At 35.7% G+C, this 19,910-nt stretch overlaps 3 protein-coding genes across 8 annotated transcripts; 1 reads left to right on the forward strand and 2 right to left on the reverse strand.

Annotated features, from left to right (window-relative positions):
* Positions 1-90: 90 nt before the first annotated feature.
* LOC102626208 (uncharacterized) lies at positions 91-1,294 on the reverse strand. The gene is made up of 2 exons (XM_006479797.4): positions 872-1,294; positions 91-664 (listed from the first exon to the last, which is right to left on the reverse strand). Exons 1-2 carry the CDS (start codon positions 1,133-1,135, stop codon positions 404-406), a joined length of 525 nt encoding a protein of 174 aa, XP_006479860.1. The 5' UTR covers positions 1,136-1,294; the 3' UTR covers positions 91-403.
* A 649-nt stretch (positions 1,295-1,943) lies between these two features.
* LOC102626503 (auxin response factor 2B-like) lies at positions 1,944-7,404 on the reverse strand. Of its 6 annotated transcripts, none has more exons than XM_025099066.2 (15): positions 7,154-7,397; positions 6,793-6,937; positions 6,400-6,512; positions 6,092-6,187; positions 5,860-5,916; positions 5,534-5,689; positions 5,152-5,236; positions 4,799-4,889; positions 4,327-4,491; positions 4,064-4,183; positions 3,679-3,754; positions 3,422-3,593; positions 2,715-3,334; positions 2,385-2,575; positions 1,944-2,293 (listed from the first exon to the last, which is right to left on the reverse strand). In XM_025099066.2, exons 2-15 carry the CDS (start codon positions 6,920-6,922, stop codon positions 2,197-2,199), a joined length of 2,169 nt encoding a protein of 722 aa, XP_024954834.1. In that variant the 5' UTR covers positions 6,923-6,937; positions 7,154-7,397; the 3' UTR covers positions 1,944-2,196. The 6 variants fall into 6 exon arrangements, with proteins under 6 accessions (XP_024954834.1, XP_052294417.1, XP_024954835.1 ...); XM_052438457.1 differs by having other exon boundaries at positions 6,811-6,937; positions 7,154-7,396; XM_025099067.2 differs by having other exon boundaries at positions 3,428-3,593; positions 6,793-7,404.
* Positions 7,405-10,560: 3,156 nt separating this feature from the next.
* Positions 10,561-19,074, forward strand: LOC102627164 (protease Do-like 2, chloroplastic). Its single transcript, XM_006479801.3, has 21 exons — positions 10,561-10,913; positions 11,015-11,143; positions 11,238-11,288; positions 11,461-11,534; positions 11,713-11,776; positions 12,655-12,699; positions 13,479-13,586; positions 13,954-14,031; positions 14,154-14,220; positions 14,394-14,452; positions 14,831-14,930; positions 15,574-15,653; positions 16,364-16,420; positions 16,585-16,688; positions 17,307-17,394; positions 17,501-17,586; positions 17,713-17,737; positions 17,852-17,923; positions 18,156-18,206; positions 18,297-18,357; positions 18,439-19,074. The coding sequence occupies exons 1-21, from the start codon at positions 10,737-10,739 to the stop codon at positions 18,681-18,683; spliced, it is 1,821 nt and encodes a 606-aa protein (XP_006479864.1). The 5' UTR covers positions 10,561-10,736; the 3' UTR covers positions 18,684-19,074.
* Positions 19,075-19,910: the final 836 nt, after the last annotated feature.

The following is a 19,910-nucleotide window of genomic DNA, read 5'->3' on the forward strand; positions in this document are numbered from 1 at the left end:
CCCAAGGTACATGAACCTATTAACCAGTTGCTACTTTTCTGCATTTTACATTTACTGAAAAAAGTACAATAAACAAAATGACAAGGCATATACAGTTACAGGTATCGTTGGGTTTCATAAACACTTTAATATTGTGGACCTTGTGGTCCACGAATTCTGAGTCACCTTGACCCAAGGTACAGGATACTATTAACCAGGTGCTACTTTTCTGCATTTTACATTTACTAAAAAAATACAATGAACAAAATGAAAAGGTTCCATGTCAGTGCATTTATTTTATCATATTATTAATGCATGACATTAATCCATTTAAAAGAAGAACACAACTGTGTATGTCATTAACTAAAAATACAGATGATATAGCAGTGGGTAATTACTTTCAAACCTTAACCTAATCAAACAACTATGCCTGCTCTATCCGTTGGGCAATCAAGTTCACTGCAGCATTTGCCGATGAGAACGCCCCATGAAAGCTTTCCTGATAGGAAATAGATTCCAATTCCGAAGCCATCTTCAATAAAATCTCACCTAAATCAGTTCGTTTCTCTAGCAATGATTCATAGTAGGAATGGGCAGCAACCTTGCTGATTTCCACATTGGTTGGCTCGGGGCAGTACTCATCATCCAACCATTTGTGCAGTGTAAACCTGAGCCACTCTGATTCCTGCACAGATACTAGGAAGCATCAATATACAACCACCCAGTCCCCAATCTCGCAATTGACACAAATGCCCTCGCATATGCCCACGAGCACACACAGAGGCACAAATTAGAAACAATTAGCGCTTCATCAACAGATTACCCAATTTATCCATCAAAAGATTACTCAATCAGACTAAATTATTTCAAGCTCACAAAGAAAAAGAAGTACCTCTAAGGCCTTGGGAGGGTGGAGCCAATTGACAGGGACGCTAAGTTCTTGAACGGGTGACTCTGGGTTCAGATCTTCTTCATTGCTTCGTGGGTTTGAATAAAGCTGAGATCTCGTAATTGTGGGAAAACGAAGAGGTCGAATTGGAAGGAAATTTGGTTGCGATAAGACGGAGAAATGATTGGGAAGATTAACGGTAATTAAGCTTAAATTTGGGATGACTGTATTTGTAGGGCTTACCCAAGGACTAAACAAGGACCTCATTGTTTGAGTTTTTTGAGATTTTCTTGCCTATTTGTTCTCTTACTGTGAATGTTAACTTTGTCTAGAGGTTCTTTCAGGCGGGAGCTCTGTCAATTGGCGGGAATGATAAGGAGGATAGTTAGTTAGGGTTTGGCTTGTGAGCGGAAAAAAAAAATGAAAGGGAAAGAAAAAACGCTGTCGTGTAGATAACTTTTAACCAAAAATAATATTATTATAGGGGAAAATATATAAAAAAAAATTATTATTCGTATACCCTAAATTTATGTTTTTATTAAAAATATTATAATATTTTAAGTGTGTATCAATCATTCACCTTAAATTGATAAAAGTTATCTGCCGTCTACTAAATCGTTAGCTGCCGTTTGAAAGTTAACGGAACAGTAACGAATTAGCGATTTTATCCTTAAAAATTATCACTTGTATACCCTTAAAATTTCTTATTATTACTTATATACCCTTAAATTATCACTTGTATCATATAAAAAGATTAGGTTATCCCTCTGACGTCATCATATTTAAATGGCAACTAACAGTTTGATGGACGGTAGATATATTTTGTCAATTTAAGATAAATGATTGATATACCCTAAAAATATTGTAGTAAATTTAATAACGGAGTAAACTAAAGGTATACAATTGATAATTTCCCCTATAAAAATTATAACTTAGTTATAACTTATACGGTAGACAATAGCGGCAGCAAAGTATAGTTAAAAACAAAGAAAAAAAATGATATAACAAGAATTTTAAGTTGCAGCATCAATTGTGGCCGCCACCACCCCTGCACGATAACTGTGATTCAGGGAAATCAAAAGACCAAAACAGTCGAATCCCTTGTTTACTTTAATAAATTCAGAAACATCCTTTATTTTGCATAACGAAAACATGCAGGTTCATATAATGGGCATAGTTTCCCGCTTAAAAGAAAACGGAACATTTTGTTTAGCAATATCAACATGCTTTGAGTACATAAACTGCATTAGCATGATATTAGAGATATAAAGGCTGCAATCATATCATGAACAGATGAGGTGGACACGCAAGTAAACCTCCAGAAAAAGCTACTGAGGAGGTGTTGGATTTGGTGAGCTTGGAATCACCCCGTCGATGTCTTCCTTTGGGCAGATGAACATTCTTCGTACCGCACACTGAAAGTCCCTGCATTTATAGCATGCAACCACAAGCTCAGTTAACAGCCAAGTCATAGGCATATGCAATAAAACAACGTTAGAAGGTTTTGCTACTTAACTGCCATGGGTTGTCTCCAACTAGCATCATGTCCCCTTCATCATCCATGTATGCAATGTGAAATCCGCTATTCCCATCAATCAAACTTCCGTTGAAGTCAAACATCTGGTCAAGCTCAGAAATGAGTTCATCGTACCCATGAAATTGAGTGAGATCCACTGACCTTCCAAGAGCAGTTCCAAACTTGATCACCTGAACGGAACAGAAACAGACAGAATTCCCCATATTACCTTCCAAAACTATTAAACTTGATGATACTGGTTTTAATCGTTCAACTAGCAGCAATTCTTCCTTCATGCTGCTTCCAAACACATGGCAAGAGGTATGGTACCTTGGTGCAGCTCCTGGATACATAGCAATTCTTGCATTGCTTTTCAGAAAGGATGCCAGATACACTCTTAGATGGCTCTGAAACTTGGATAGTTTCGGAAATGCTTGACTGAGATGTTGGAGGGACAGAACAAGGACTTTCAAGCTCATTGGAAGTGGCCATTTGTGGTGAAGGGAGCTCCGGTGGACTGTTGACTAAATTGACTCCAAAAAGCATGTATCTGCTGCCACCATTTGGTTGAGCTAGTGGTGTTCTATTTTCATCCTTCAGTTCCAAGGCCATGCACATCTGAGACCCAGAATTCTCAGAGCTGGCATTGGGAACTGATAAGTTTTTGCTTTGAGCAGCAGTTTCGCAAACTTCATAAGGTGCGAATGGTGATGCAGGCCAGTGATTAGAAAGACCAGGACTCATTAGGCTTCCACCAGGAAGTGACACCATGCGGTTGAGACACATATAAAATGGGTCATGCATTGGAAACTTCAGCTTATTCTCCAAGCCTGATTGCATTTGGGCCCAAACAGGATTTGGCGGACGCACCAAAGATGGCAATAATGGTGTTTTAGCTGCGCCCAATGCCTTAACACCAGTGACCCTGTTTTCTTGACCTTGGAAGACCCCTGAATGACATTTCGGTATTTACGCAGAAAACTTCAGAAAGAATCCTGTTACAAAATAAAAAGATGTAATAGCTAAGGATTGCTGACCATTACTGAACAAGGAGGAAAACCAAGGTGATGATGCATCATTTGGGCGCAGCCTCTTCTGTTGGTGTTGCACAGAAGCAGGCCTCTTGTGGGTTCTTTCTATTGGCTCTATGTTCCAAGGAGAAACTCTAGCTGGCCGCGTTATTGAATCTGTTGTGGCATCCCATTTCACCTAAAAAAATCAACAGAATAAATTCACCAGAAAAACATGAAAGCAACAAAGTCCCGATCTTGAGTAGCATAAATGAGAAGCTTACCTTAAGACACCTCCATTCCGAAGCAGGCCACCTAATGTGATCAACATCTTCAGTACCAACAACAGTGCCAGCAATTCTGGTTTAGAAAATTATTAGAAAATTATAATCCTCCGTAAGAAAAAAAACTATATATTGATGGTTTTTCAAAATTAATTTTGAATCCTGCAAAAAGCTTCTTTCATCTGCTCAATCATGCACTTACAAGTCATAGCATGCCATCGCTAAAATTTTGAACTATGTTTAGTTCATTTTTCTAATCTGCTGGTTAGTTTTATGGGGGTTATATTATTCCAATGGCAAGGAAAGGAGAGGGGGGAAAAAAAAAAAGCAATTGTGGAAGAAAGACTGTAAGAGACAGAAGATAGAAAAAAGGCTTGGCCTGCACCTCTGGTCTGCGCACTCTTCGCCTTCAAATACCATTCGGAATCTTGTACCAATAGAATAGTCAATTTCAGCTGACTTCATGTATTGACTAAAAGGTACGAGAAATTCAGCAGGACGTGTCCTGCAAAAATGTATAAACCAAATATTGTTAATTCTGTTGTAACAGATTGTAAGTGTATCGCATTGGATCAGCTAAATTTATAATCCTTGCTTTCTTAAATTTGACTTCACGAGTCACTGAATCTTAAACCATCATGAACTTACCATGGATGGTAGTAAACGGTAAACCTCGTCCCGGTAGAAATGGCATGAAAAGCCCCTGCAAGTATTCCATGCTGCATGCTGAGGCTGGATATGACCGACGTTGATGCATTATTCTGAAGTTTCATCGCACGACGTACCCCGACACGAAGCTCTCCATCTCCTCCCCTGAATACAGATATCAATATTATTATTCACTAGACACATCAACAGATATCGGTCCAATTGAAACAGCTAATGGAAACAAAAAACCTCAATTATACAAAACACAGAACCGCATGACTATATATGCAAGCTACAGAATGAAACTTGTACTTTAAGCAAAAACTTAGTACATGAAATTTGTGGGATATAAAACAAAACGGGTGGTACAGACACATACAAACACTCACAGAAAGACATTACACTATCGACACATACAACTTTGTGCTTGTGTGTTTGAATTGAACAAGTGCGTGAGAGAAGAGAGAAGAACCTGAGGAAGATACACACATCCCCAGCGACAAGCTTCTTTGAAGTTACAAATACACTCCAACCACTCGTAAGCAAATGTCGCTTTGGCTGACCTACATTAATTATTGGGGCAGGATAAGCAGAAGTTGACTAAGATAGGTTTCATATATAGGGAAATTTAACAGATGCTTAAGAAAGAAGATTGATCAGAAGTACATTCCAGGTTACAAATGCAAGCGGTGTTAAATGCAGAAAACTAAACCAATTTAAAGGGAACATCTTCATGATCTTTGTGATGCAATGAACAGCTAAAATTTATGGTTAAATTACTGCAAAACACGATGTTTCGTGTCAATTGGAAACAGATATAAGTACCACGATAAATATGCCGAAAGCGCCATTCCAACCCATGCAAATCCTTTGCAACCAGTTCTTGTAGTGGGGGATCCTTAGACATATCCTGCAACATCAATAACATAATTAAGATATAAATGAAATGGCCTATCTGATTAATTCGCCTCGGCATTTTATTACGAGTGATCATAAAACGGAAAGACCTTATACTTCCATGATGCAAGATTGCAAGGGAATAGTCAGTCGACTTTCATTTTCGCAAATGATTGCAGTAACTATTGAATTGGCTATGTTACAGTACTGAACATCATTAGTGATTATAACAACATTGTTTGGCAGCTTTCGTCTTTCGTCATAAAATTTTAGCAAATCGTTCAAAAAGATTCACAACAAGGATGCAAACCAGTGGTGGAAGGCACTCATCGGCATGTCTCTTAGGAACAGAGAATCCGCCATGTGTGCTGGTGTCAGATGGAGTGAGTTTTTTGCTAAAAGAGCACACATTAAGTTTTGGAGGCAGAGGTGGAGAATTCCCAACTTCCAGACTCAGCTCGTCTATCTGAAAGATAAGTAGGAAAGTGTTAAGATCACTAATTATAGCCAAGTAATTATCAAATAAATTGTCATCATCTTAAAATTATGATGTCAGAATTTAATCTGAAGAGCAATATGATTAATCAAGACTCCTGAAGACCGGACATTTGAGACCTTTAAAATTCAGTAGCTTACCTCTGGCCTCGGAAGCAAAGTAATTTGTGCAAACACCTCATCGGTGCCGGGTTCCGCCTGCAAGAAATCAAAACAAACCGTCAAGAACATCATCAATAAAATGTTCTTGCAACATAACGTACAGAACAGGAGGTCATAAAATACTAAGTCATGCATCATTCTGGGTCCAGCTTTGATTTGTTTATCTGATTTTACAGAACTGACGATTGAAGAAGAAAGAAAATATATACACCTTCAGTTGAGCATAGACCACCTCACAGAGGATCTTAGGAGGTAAATTGTAAATGGGCAATTCTGCTTTATCATCTTGGCTGTTGTATGCCTCAACCTGTACCGCAGTCAAAACGGGCAATCACAAGAAAAATCAAACAGTATCCTTCCCGCTAAAGAAAGCCACATGACTTGAATAAAACAATACCGTAATGCTTTTGATAATAGCAATTATGATGCAAAATAACTAACAAAATTAGAAGAATTGAAAACATTCTCCGGCATTTTAAATTCAAAGAAAAGAAAAAACAATACGGGAGAATAGAAAACCTGTTCCATGTGACCTTGAAGAAAGTAGTAAACAATGTCCCCAACACGTGGAACATAAACAAGTGGGCCCGCACATGCACGCCATAGTTCATTATATAGCTCATTTTTGCCACCTGAAATCACAGATTAAGACTAAAATGAAAAAGGAAAAAAAATAACGGTTATAAAGAAAATTATTTATGTATAAATTTTTAGAAAAAAATAAAGGCACCGATCAAAATGATGATAGAGTCAAACAAGGAGAACCGATGCAGTTCAGTGATGGCTAAGTGAAGCTATTTGGGATGACTAATTAATTATTTACTTTGTAAATGAAGTTGGTGAGCCAATAATATAATTGTAATATGCGTGCGTGATGAGGTTAAATATGAAATAGTCAAGAAGATAAATTACGAAACACCAAAACTTTACCAGCCTCAGCTGGTTTGTGTTTGGTAGGCAAAGCATCGTCCATGTGCTTTCTGTGGTGAGCAGCCATTCTTCTTGAACCTGACGCTTTTCCTTCTTCACCCACAACGGCCATAATCTCTCTTTTTCACTTCTCAAAATTAAACAATAAAAGTGATCGATGGTCGCAAATGCAAGAGGAAGAAGAAGAAAGAGAAAATGAAAAGCTTCGCAAATAACAAAGAAATATAAAAAATATGATATATATATGTATGTATAACCAGCTGGAGGACAAACAAAAAAAATGGAAAAAGCAGGGAAGACACTGAAGAAGAGTCCTTGAGAGAGAATGAGGCGTCCCGTGTACCTCTACACCACTGTACTTTTTTCACCAACGACACTCCACCATGCACTGCGAGCACCAGCTTAAGCAGCTACCAGGGCCACAATGCGCGTGTTACGTGCGTAGGTGATATATATATATTATATGCTGTGTTATATCAATAATTAATTTTGTAACGTAACGTTTATTAAATATATGTTATGATGCAGGGGAGGGGTCGGAGGTTCTGTTTAGCTACCGAGCTTTGGCTCTAGCAGCAGGCAGTAGCTCTAGCTCTGTATTTCGTACAATATCTTTAGTCTTTACTCTGTCTCTGCCTGCTGGCTGGCGATGTTTGCTACTTTTGCACCGATATCTTCGATGCACTTTATTGCCTTCACGCACATGCGCATCACCCTATTTGACTTCTCCGCCGATTTTTTGCTTCTTTCGGTTACTATTTTAGCGTTACACTCACCCTCTCACTTCTCTTCCTCACAGCCCATCCATCAACCGTTGATTTCATTTTAATTTGATGGGATTTATAATATTATTATTTATTGATGATTTTGTTCTCATCTATGGATTTTCTAATTAAGGTGTGATGCAAGTGTGTACACTATTTATTATCATGCCTCCTCAGCCATCAGGTTTTGGTTTTATTTGTCATATTAACTAAAATGGCATATTGGGTTTTCAGAAAACAAAAAGAAACTGCTCTCAGTGTCATTAAGTTAGGTGCATGGTGTTTTTGTCCTTCTAATAATCTTCTAAGACGAGTGATCAAAGGGTATAAACACAGTTGGCTCAGCGTTATATACACGTGTCCGTTAATAATTTGTTTAGCAGACAAGGGTTGCCAGCATGCCGAACATCTGGATACCGAGTCTTTTGTCTTCACGCATATCTTCTGCATCATATTTCCATAATCCAGAGTTCCACACACACACACATATATATATATTATATGTACAGTATTTTTCCAATAGGGATATCTTATTATTTTAATAATAAAATAAGGGATAAGAGATAAGAAAAATATACATTTCAAGACAAGTATTTTGTGTCCTATAATTTATTGGTATTTATATATTTTTTTTCTCTTTTAGTGTATTTTGAGGGGGACAAATTCAATTTCAAAATTGGGTTATGATTATATGCATATTAGGTCGGATTCGAGTCAATTATGATTGATTTGGGTAATATTCGGATTTTAGATTTTTTTGGTAAAGTATTTTAAATATTAGAATATTATTTAATATAATTATCTCGTTTTACTCCTTTTAACCTCTTTTGAACAAAAATTGAAAACTACTACTATAAAATCAAATGAATAAAAATTAAAATAAACTACTAATACCGGATTGGGTTGAGTCGGATTAGTTTATTTGTTCACTCCTAAGATTATATTTAAAACAAATTTTTTTAATCTAGTGTCAATTGAATCGGAACGATTTGATCGAGTTCGCCAAAATCGCATTTGATTGGTTTAGAGTTTTCATATGCATTCGATCGAACTCAAATTTTTCAAATCGATGGGTTATTTGCCCGCCCTAGTTTATCCCTTACTATATTAAAGTAAGAGAACCCTTACTCAGCAATGACTCTATATTTCTCCAAGATATAATCCATTAATTTTGAATCAAATATACAAACGGAATATAATATAAACTCTTATCATTCTATTAATGTAAAGAAATTTGTGAGTTGGTTTTCATGCAAATATCATGAATTGTGCACGTAGTTATCATGTAAATAGTGTGTTTTGGATTGATATACTGTATCTTTTAAGGTACAGCTGATATGAAAAAATAGTTGTAATTATAAAATAAATATTAATAATATATAAAAAATGTAAATTTTAAGTAATAATTTTGATAAAATTATTAAATATATAATAAATTTTTCTTTATATAATTGAAAAATTATATCAACATAACTTTCAAGTTACAGTAGTTAGTGTTTACCAAACACTTTAGTATTGTATCTTTTAAGTTACACTACCCGACCTCAATATCAAACGCAACCAAAGTAACCTTAAGTAATAGACCAATAGATAGTGCACCAAATGATGCAAGAGACTCTCAGAATGAAGTTCTCTACCCATGTTAATTAATTAGATAAATCAAAATTACTTGTCAATGAGCAAAGTTGGCTTTTATTTGACTTGATGGGATTTTGGTTAAAACTACGCGCAGTGATTGGGAAAATTGAAAAAAAATAAATAAAACTATGAACATTGCTGATGCCAAACACTAGCAGAAACGACGAATGGGGTCGGCGTTGTCAAAGGGGCGAGGAAATGAAGAGAAAGAAAACAAAAAGCCGTAGAGCTGAAAACGATAAAACGTACGCGAAACATGTCGGGGGCAATTATGGAAAAAGGCGGCTCCATGTCACTGCTTCAGGCCTTGAGCTAATCAGCTACGCTGCACTGCTAATCGAACCCCTCGTGCGAGCCTTAAAATTTCCGTCTACACCTAACGCCGTCACCATGCCAACAGCCGCCTGCCCGTCTAGAAACAAACACGTATAAACAAAACTGACAGTTCAAAAAACGACACGTCGTGTGCGCCCACAACACGTGTCCTTTAAAAAGATTTGCCCGTTACGTTTCTTTTTGGAAATAATAGTGATGGTGGTGGGTGCATTCCACGGGGTTAAGCGTCGATAAATTATAAATTTTTATATAAATTTATCTTATATAATTTAATATAATATTAATTTATTAGTTAAATAAAAATATAAAATAATAATAATAAATTAAAATATAAAATAATAATAATAAATTATGTGAGTTAAAAGATATTTAATTTAATTAATTTTATCGTGCCACATTAATTTATATAAAATTTTATGGCTATATCAGTACTTCGAGTGCAAATATATCACGTTTTCTGACTAATGGGAGCAGTTGCTTTTGAATGCCGAGTTTTTTATGATGATGAAGAATGACGACAAATTATATATTTTGTTGACTTTTTAAATTAATTGTAACTCTTAATATCGTATTTTTGTACGGTTAAGTTGAATCAAAGGATCCGAAACAAGGTAAAGGTGGTAATGAAACATTGGTGATATCAAAGGTGTTGTAAAGAGTATAATGATAAAAATAAAAAATGAAATTGTGGAGATTTGACTTTTGTTTGTTTATCCACTGTTTTTTATTGCGTAGTCATGGATTAATTTAACTTAATCATAACAGTGTTATTTAGAGAATCAACGTTAATTTTCTGTTATTTCATTCAGTCAGATCCTTAACTACAATCATTCTAAGAAATAAATTTCAAATAATAATAACAAAAAAGGGCCCATTTGGGCCCAACTAGTTCATCTCGATACCCAAAAAGAGATCATGGGCCTAGGCCCATTTCCAGCTTAGAGAGCCACGGGATCTTGTGTTGGCTTAGTATGGAAGAACCCCATTGGTTAAAATCGGGGAGGCGCCAAAATCAAGTGACAACCTAATCCAGTTTCTTAAGCGACTCAGTTTAGTTATAGTAATATGGTAGTGTAAGGATAAGGAAGCAAGCTACTTCCTAGTCCCCAATCCCAGTACTTGCTTGACTTGAATATCTCTCTAGTCTCTAATTTCTGTTGCTGCGCTGCGAAAGCAAGTCTAAATCTTATGGCCATAGCAGTCGCCAATTATTGCTTCTCTGCGGTCACCTCCTCTGTTAAATTCTCTTGCTCCACTTCCTCCCAACGCCGTCTTGCCACCTCACACACATCTCTTGCTTCTGCTAATCATAAGAATCAGAATTTTAAAAATTCACCATCAACTTCTAAATCAAGCACCACTGATGTAATAAACCCTAGCCTGGGTTTTTTTTTTTTCCTTTTTTCTTGCATTTTATTATCCGTTCTCAGTCGGTACTGATTCATAAAGAATCCTTTTTTTGGCAGAGGAAGTTTCCGGGAAGATCGAAAGATGGAAAAGGAGAAACCGAACGTTCTCAATCCACGGCATTTAAATCTTTCGGCGCGCAGAGAAAAGACAAGAAGGAGTTTCAGTTTGACTCGAAGGAGCAGCTGGTAGCATTCTTGAGAGTTGGAATCTAATGAACATTATACAAATTATATTCTCTATTTTGTTTTCTTGAGGAGTTTACGTTTAATCTTGTTTCAGAGTGAATCAGGGAATCTTCAAGATGCAGCGTTTCTTAATGCTGTTGTCAAGGTAAAAGTTTGATCTCTCTTTTTTATTTCTATTTATTTATTCTGCAAATAAACTTATTTAATTAAATGGCTCCAAATTTAATTTTCAATAACTTTTGGAAAATGGTTTTATTCTTTTTTGTATTTATTTGTTTATGCATTAATGGATATCTGCTTCTTTTGTATTTTTCAAGGTTTATTGCACCCATACGGCTCCCGATTATTCCCTTCCTTGGCAAAAGCAAAGGCAGTATACAAGTACTGGAAGGCAGGTTTAGAAATCTTTGTCTGTTTGCTGTTCAAGATGCACATGTTAGACAGTTGAATGAACATTTAAAAAGAGAAAAGAGGAATGAGGAGTTCAGTTTGTTCTTTCCAGTTTTTTTATTTAACTCTAGTGGTTTATTGCACAGCCAAGTTCAAATTTTAATTTTTTCTTATGGCAGTGCTTTTATGATTGGGGACGGGAAACTTTTGACAAATGCACATTGTGTGGAACACTATACCCAGGTAATCTACTTGGCTCTCCAACTTGTGACGGATATTTTATGTCTATAAAGATTTGTTAGGTAGAGTATTATTTAGAATTCTGCACTTGTTTGAAATTACCATTGTGTTTTCAGAAAAAAAGTTTTGGATATTTGCTGGAGTTAAAACTCCAGTGAAATTACTGCAGATTGTATCAGTTATATGATTCCATAAAGCCTGATCTGCCATTTCTGGGTAGGGGGCACATGTATGAACATGGAGGCTTGTTCTATGTTGTGGCAAAAGAAGTTTTTAAGGGTTTGTAATGGAGCCTGGATTTTATTGCTTACTTTGCTCACCACTAATAAAATTTTGATATGTAATAGCAATTACTAGGTTTATGTTCTTTCTGCTTGTAATTTTATCAAGTTGTTTACTTTTGAGAAAGTTTTCTGCTAACTAAGGGTGTTTCTGTATTTATAGAGTTTAAATTCTGTTAACCCTGCAATGAGTCAATTAATTTACCTGCTGAGCTCTGTAGTCAACTGAAGATGACTATTAGATTACTTGAAGTGGATTAACTGGCATTTCTTGGTCATGCTGGAGGAGCGGCAACTTAGAGAATTTGTTTCATTTAAATCCCTTGTCAATACTTGATTAAACAATGGTGTGAAGATATTTGCTGAATATTTCATCTAGACAAGCATGAGAAGTGCCTTGGTTTTAAAATTTTCCTTGACAAAACTAGCAGAAACGTGTGGATTGTTGAGATTAGTGTACATGAAAGAATACATTGAATAGATATAACCTTTATTGTATCTGTGTTACCTGGACTGCTGGACTGAATATATTAGTACAGTGTTCAAAGATTTTATGAATTTACTTTCCTAGTTGTGCTCTGCTGATTTTGCTTTTTGCAGGTTAAAGTGAAGAGAAGGGGAGATGATACCAAATACGTGGCCAAGGTATTGCTCTAATATAAAAACAAACATGTTTATCAGTATGTCTCGATCTGCAACATTTTTTAACAGGCTTCACTGTCACATTAAAATTGCTTGACATATTTAGATGTAGCCAGACATTCTTTTCTAGATGATGATGACAAACTTTTCTCTATAACATCAAGAGGTGCAACCAAAGGTAAACAGATACGGATTTGCTATAAAGAGGTGTGTTATATGCAATGTCAAGTCTGTTCTGGCTTTTACCCGTTTAGCTTAAGTTAGAATTGGTGAAGAGACTATAGTGTTAGTGCTTCTGTCATGATTGCCAACTGCGCTTCATGGTTTGTGGTTGTAACAGTTGTTTTGTTTCTTATATTTGTTCTTTAGTCCATTTCTTAGAATATGCCTCATAATTCAGATGTTGTGACTTGATAGAATTTTCTTTGACCAAACTTGTAATGAATTTAGGAACAAGTCCAGTTATCGGTACCTGTAAATCAAATGAACCAATTAAAACGCATAAATTGCCGAGTAGAAACACAAACATTCCATAGCAAAATAGCATGCAACAGAGAAATGGTCAAACTTTTAATCTCTCTGATATTGTTTACTTAATTGTAATAAACTTCTGGTTTTAGGATCTTGATTTGATCTATGTTTTCTTTCTACATTTTAGAGATCAGTGGAATTGTTTCTCGGTTGCTTCACTTCTGTCATATTTTCGATTGAGGTTTTATCATGCTTATTGAAAAATAAATATTTGTTGCCACTTACACTCATCTTTGGTATTTAATGCACAGGTTTTAGCTAGGGGTGTTGACTGTGATATAGCTTTGCTTTCAGTTGAAAGTGAGGAATTTTGGAAGGATGCTGAACCCCTGTGTCTTGGGCACTTGCCGCGTCTTCAGGTTTAAATTGCCTCTTCCCCTTCAAATGATGGTGTATCTGTGTTTTATCATGTGTACAGACTTATTCTGTTGCATCATAAAATACATCATAAAAAGCATAATAATATCAATCATAGGATTCTTGAAATTATACCCCGGTCAGATCCAGATCTGACATTAACATGATTCAACAAAAAGAATGATCATCCATCTAAGTGAACTTGGCTCAATGGTATTTACCTAGATTATATTGCTTAACAAATTATGAAAATACAGATTTTGCAGATTATAAAGTTATCTTTAGTTATGGAATCTATTGCATTTTACTAGCGCAAAATTCTTCATTTGTGTGTTTTGAACTCCTTTATTTTGCTTTATTGGTGGCCAGGATGCAGTAACTGTTGTTGGATATCCCCTTGGAGGAGACACCATTTCAGTAACAAAGGGAGTTGTATCACGTATAGAGGTATGGTTTACCTTCCCAATCAAGTTGAAACTATATGCTAACTATCAAGTTGTCTGCTCTTTGTGTCAACATGTTTTTAAACAATTATATAGCATCGAGTTTCACCAGTGTTATTTGCTTAGGTCACATCATATGCTCATGGGTCATCTGAATTGTTGGGCATTCAAATTGATGCGGCAATAAATCCTGGTCAGTAGGAATTTTAATATTTGAATTCTTTTTCATAAAAGGCTTTTCTGTTTCAAAATTGCACATATTTATGTGCTTTAATATCAGAACTTTTTGTATTTCCCCCTTTTTTCTCGTTAAGGCATTATTCTATATCATTGTGATAGCCACTGCTTATACCTGCTAGATTATAGGTAATAGTGGTGGTCCTGCATTCAATGACAAGGGCGAGTGCATTGGGGTGGCCTTTCAGGTAGAATTTCTGGTCTTTTATTAAAGAAATGTGTGTAGTTATTTCTGCATATTATCTTTTTCTTGGATCAATATATTACTGATTTAATCCAGTCCGCTTTTGGTGTATGGGTTTTTAGTTTTACGTAGTTTATTTCTTAGTATCTTTCCAGTTATGACTGTTATGTAGCGTAAAATCCTTTTCTTTCTATTAATTATTATTTTTTAAACTTTGTGAAATCATTTTTTTTCCCATTTGGTTATTATTGTTTTAAATTTGTTTCTTATTTTTAACCACTGATTATTCTTTTTCTCTGCTCGTGTGAAGATCACTTATTGTTACTTGTAGTTTTTGCTGCAAACTGTTATTCTAAATTGTTTTAGAAGATACTTTCTCTAGGTCTACAGATCTGAAGAGGTTGAAAATATTGGATATGTGATTCCAACCACGGTTGTATCTCATTTTTTGAGTGACTATGAGAGGAATGGGAAGTACACTGGTGCGAATCTCTTCTTGCCTTTAATTTTTTCACGTTTCACTTCTGGGATATATATATTTTTTATGATCTATATATGCAATCTATATGTGTTAGGCTTTGGCTAGGCAATGATTTTATTTGTCTATGTGCTATGCATTGGAGATTTTGTGTCAATTCATTGTATAACCTGAGAGATGTTACTAATGTTCATGTTAGCTAATGATAAAAATTCAATTTTCATGTTCCTCAAGCTTCTTGTTCCAGTCTGGTCTTTGGACATGATAACTTCTTTGTAATAGAGGTTCCACTACATGCTATGTTTGATATTGCTTAGTTTAATATTTATTTATTTATGCTTTTAAGAAAACTACTTTTCCTTGTAAAACCATTATTGCAAGTTTTTATATATTCATTTCACAATGTAATATGCTTATATAAATGTATATACCTTTGTATTGGCACATATCCATACTTGTACACTTAGTTGTAAGTTCTAGAGAAGCAAATATATTAATAATTGAGTTGCTGAGTTTTGGCAATTTGTACAATTCAGTATATAGACACCTTCAGGATCTGTCAGCAAACTTTACCACTTACTATTTCTTTGCTAAACAAAATCATGATGTACAGAAACTCAAAAACGACTTTGATACCTTAACTCCAGGTTTCCCTTGCCTTGGTGTATTGCTGCAGAAGCTTGAGAATCCAGCGCTACGTACATGCTTAAAAGTACCGTCTAATGAGGTGCGTCCTTTTCCAGAGGCGTCCTTTAAATAAGAATTTATTTTACACTTTCTTAGTGTCACACCTGCTGAAAATTTTGATGTAATTTCTTTTGGCAAATTTCTTCTCTTCTGTATTGTTCTTGGTGTTCATTAGGTGCTGTGGGTTTTTTGTGTGCGTGCACTCTGAAAGATTTCACTGTCAATGAGTTGTCTCTAAATTTCCTCCAAGTGTGGAATATGATAAATTTGGTGTTTATTGGTATAAAGGAATTGGTCGATGTGGATACCATAACAAGATTGATTAAAGGAATCTGTGCTTTCCAATTTGATAGAATCCAAGTAACTATTTTTAAACTTTGAAATTTAAACCAAGGCTTAAACATATACCGTGGACCATGATAGAATTTACAGTTGTATCATAGTCATATATTTGTGCCAACCGCCAAGGAAATGTGAATAAATATTTGAAAAATCATTTAGAGTACAATAAATGCATGCAAAGAACTTGTTTAATATTATTGTGAAAAAGGTTGCATCAGTCAATTATAAAAGATCAGTTTTTTTTTTTGGTGGTTGTGTCAATTGATTAAAAGAAACGGATGTATTAATACAAAACAGAGTATTATTTGGCTGTTTATGTATACTCTGCATAGCATTTCAACATGCCTCAGAGGCTCAGATTTCATCAGCAAGCTTCATTTTATTAGTGAACTAATCTATCGTTTGCAGGGTGTGCTGGTAAGGAGAGTTGAACCCACATCCGATGCTAATAATATCTTAAAGGAGGTATGCTGGCACTTCAAAGCCTCAGGAGCTTGTTGTATTGAATTTCATTCATTCTTGTCAAGCTGGCTTCCTAATACTTCTTCTGCTTCTGGTATATGGCTTGTTTTTTATTATTTACAGTGTTTTATGTGTTTCAAACTTTGATATTACCTCTGAATTTCCAGGGGGACGTGATTGTAAGCTTTGATGATGTCTGTGTGGGGTCTGAAGGAACTGTGCCATTCCGTTCAAATGAGCGCATTGCATTCCGCTATCTCATTAGTCAAAAGTAAAGGCATATTACATATATATAATCATCTTATTTTTATACTTTCTGTTCAATGTATAATGTATGAGAACATTACATGTGGTTGATCTAGTGAGATTGAAACCTATGTTGTAGCTATACTCGTGCATCACATGATTCCACTGGATGTGTGGGGTACTTGTTTCACTTCCTTTTATCTACCACCCCTACTGTTTAGGCATGTACTGCAAACTTTGACTGTTTAATGGGATGCTGCGGACGATCCTTCAAGAAATTAAAACCTGATCAATTAGTTCTGCCAAGAAGGTATCATGTTTTGGTTGTGGCTAGAAGCTTATGGCACTCTATAATACCTTTTGTATAGTTGGATTTTGTTTGTTGTGAATACATACCAGTATAGACTTACAATTTTGTTTATTCCATGTCTTTTAGACTATTGCATGGACAGGTTATGCCCTTTGTTATTTATTTTATTCCCTTTTCTATTTTCTTCAGTCATTAAATTATGCTCTAATTACCTCTAGTATTGTCTTATTCATTCATAATTCTGTGATGTTTAGGCTTAATCTTACAATGATCGTTATATATACTTAGGCTTAATCTTATAGTGATCATTATATCTACTGCACTCCTACACAGATTTGCAGGCGATGTAGCAGAGCTCGGTATTATTAGAGCAGGGACATTCATGAAAGTTAAAGTAGTCTTAAATCCACGAGTGCACTTGGTATAGCATTGACTTGGCCTTGTAGAAAATTCTATTGAGAAATCTATTTGTCATCGGCTTTCATGTTTAAACTAACTGCATTTAATTTCTCATTGCTTACTTCAAGGTTCCGTATCATATTGATGGAGGCCAGCCTTCTTATCTCATAATTGCTGGTTTGGTGTTTACCCCTCTCTCGGAACCACTGATAGAGTATGCTACATATTTTTTTCCCTGTGCACTCAGCCGCATAATAAATGCTCCTTCCCGTAGAATGTTCTTTCCTTTCAAAATTTGAGTGCTAACTATTTATTTTTATTTGACTTTTCTACGTTGCAGGGAAGAATGTGATGACTCCATAGGGGTAAGTTCTTATAGAGGTCTTTAAAGTATAGTTTTCATTTGAATCAACATTCCGTAAGCAAATTGGATAATTCTTCGTCAGAAATTGATTTTGATGGTCTTTTTTTCTGATTAGCTGAAACTGCTAGCCAAGGCACGATACTCTTTGGCAAGGTTCGAAGGAGAACAAATGGTGATCCTATCACAGGTAAGCTAAATGATATTCCTTCTAACATTGTACATTGGACATTTAGATTATTAGTTGTGCTTAAAGCTCAAATCTTTCATTCTGCTTAGTGCTAGTGGCTCTTTTATTCTGTAATTGTGGCAGTGATTTCTGTCTGATTCATATCTTGTTGGATTGACATATATTTTTAACAGAAGTTTGTGATGATTTATCCATCAAAGCTTTGTTTCCCCTTTTTGTTTCCTATTGATAGGTCTTAGCAAATGAAGTAAGCATTGGATATGAGGATATGAGCAATCAGCAGGCAAGATGTCTTTTAACATTTATACTCAGCAGGCTAAAAGTTGCTCATTTGTACATGTATTCATTTTTTTTTTTTAAATTAAATTTGTAGGTTTTGAAGTTCAATGGAACTAGAATAAAAAACATCCATCACCTAGCCCACCTAGTCGATTGTAAGTGATAGCATCCTCTAGTTGTCTGTTTTGTTCACTCTCACTGTACTCTTATCACTATTCTCCCATGTTCTTGGTCAGCATGCAAGGACAAGTATCTAGTTTTCGAGTTTGAAGATAATTATCTTGCTGTTTTGGAGAGAGAAGCAGCAGTAGCTGCTTCATCATGCATTCTCAAAGATTATGGAATTCCGTCTGAAAGATCTTCTGATCTGTTGGAGCCATTTGTGGATCCCTTGGGGGGAAATCAGGCAATAAATCAAGATTCAGGCGACAGCCCAGTTTCAGATTTGGAAATTGGTTTTGACGGACTTAAGTGGGCATAATCATGAGATGTTGACAGTTCAATCCAAAGACTCTCTCACGATCGGCCATGTGGGAACTGGGAAGACACGGTGAGAGTGATACTGCCGGCAGTGGACCACCAAGTCTCAATGCCGAGGCTTCCGCTTTCGGGTCCTTTCAGGGCCAAAAAAATGGGTTTTTTTAACAATTATAATGGCCGGTTTTTCATTCTCTTGGCGGTTGGGTTTTTTGAGTTCGAACATCGGGCCAACAACTTCCTGCTTATCTTTTTTATTTTTTATTTTTTATGATTTTTTCAGCGAGAGCATTATTGTAGCAGAGGTTGCTATCATTAGCCATGAAAGCATTGGATGTAATGTTGTGACAATAAAATTATTAATTTTATTCATAATAGAAGTTAATAATGGTGAACATACTGCATTTTTTACCTTGTGAACATACTGCAGCCCCCGCCGTGATTTAAGTAATCTGGAATTGGGTTTCTGGCGAATTATATTGGCAATTACATTTTGTGAACAAACTGTATTTTTAGAGTATTCAAATAAAGTATTTTAAAATCCGATCCAGAACTTATTTTCTTATAATAACTAAAATTCCAATCACGTTACAAATTAACAAAATTTTACATATTGAATAAAACTCCATCTAATGTTTATTCATTTTTTTAACTTACCGAAAGCGAAGAGGAAGAACAGACGCAGAAACAGAAATCAAACAGAAACACAACCACCGAGCGATTAAAGTCATGAGACGTAATCTTCGTTTCAAGGGCAAAATCGTCAGACAACTTATGTCAAACAAACTTTCCATGGCAAGTCTCTGTCTCCTCCTCTGGTCCCGTGTTATTAAAATACCAATTTCGGATCGAGTTCAGGCGCCAGAGCAATTTTCTCGAACCTGGCCCGAGTTATTCTTGGGCTTGGGCCGGACGACCAAGTCCTCCTTGATTAAAATTTTGAGACTTTTCGAGGTTCACAGGGATTTTGGCATCCCTAGTCGAATCAACACCGATGTGATCTACACAACCAGTGTACATACCATTTGATACTGAAACACCAAATACTTAGATGTAATCAGCAACAATGACACACACACACACATATATATATGTAGAGCTAATATTAAAAATTGTTATTTTATTATACTTTTCTTCAGTGTATGCCATCTTTTGGGCAGGCATGGCATTAATGAGCAAAAATGAAGACAACACACACATTACACACACACACACAGTGTAATTGAAATAT

Source organism: Citrus sinensis, chromosome 3 (genome assembly GCF_022201045.2).
Source record: "Citrus sinensis cultivar Valencia sweet orange chromosome 3, DVS_A1.0, whole genome shotgun sequence".
Taxonomy (NCBI): Eukaryota; Viridiplantae; Streptophyta; class Magnoliopsida; order Sapindales; family Rutaceae; genus Citrus; species Citrus sinensis.

Excerpts from the sequence above, each read along its gene's own strand:
- LOC102626208 (XM_006479797.4), bottom strand. The coding sequence starts at position 1,135 with ATGAGGTCCTTGTTTAGTCCTTGGGTAAGCCCTACAAATACAGTCATC. Across the intron at positions 665-871 it reads ACCCTCCCAAGGCCTTAGAG|GAATCAGAGTGGCTCAGGTT; the intron begins GTACTTCTTTTT and ends GTATCTGTGCAG.
- LOC102626503 (XM_025099066.2), bottom strand. The coding sequence starts at position 6,922 with ATGGCCGTTGTGGGTGAAGAAGGAAAAGCGTCAGGTTCAAGAAGAATG. Across the intron at positions 3,594-3,678 it reads CGGAATGGAGGTGTCTTAAG|GTGAAATGGGATGCCACAAC; the intron begins GTAAGCTTCTCA and ends TGATTTTTTTAG. Across the intron at positions 2,576-2,714 it reads TATCCAGGAGCTGCACCAAG|GTGATCAAGTTTGGAACTGC; the intron begins GTACCATACCTC and ends TGTTCCGTTCAG.
- LOC102627164 (XM_006479801.3), top strand. The coding sequence starts at position 10,737 with ATGGCCATAGCAGTCGCCAATTATTGCTTCTCTGCGGTCACCTCCTCT. Across the intron at positions 16,421-16,584 it reads CTAATAATATCTTAAAGGAG|GGGGACGTGATTGTAAGCTT; the intron begins GTATGCTGGCAC and ends CTGAATTTCCAG. Across the intron at positions 17,924-18,155 it reads AAATGGTGATCCTATCACAG|GTCTTAGCAAATGAAGTAAG; the intron begins GTAAGCTAAATG and ends TCCTATTGATAG.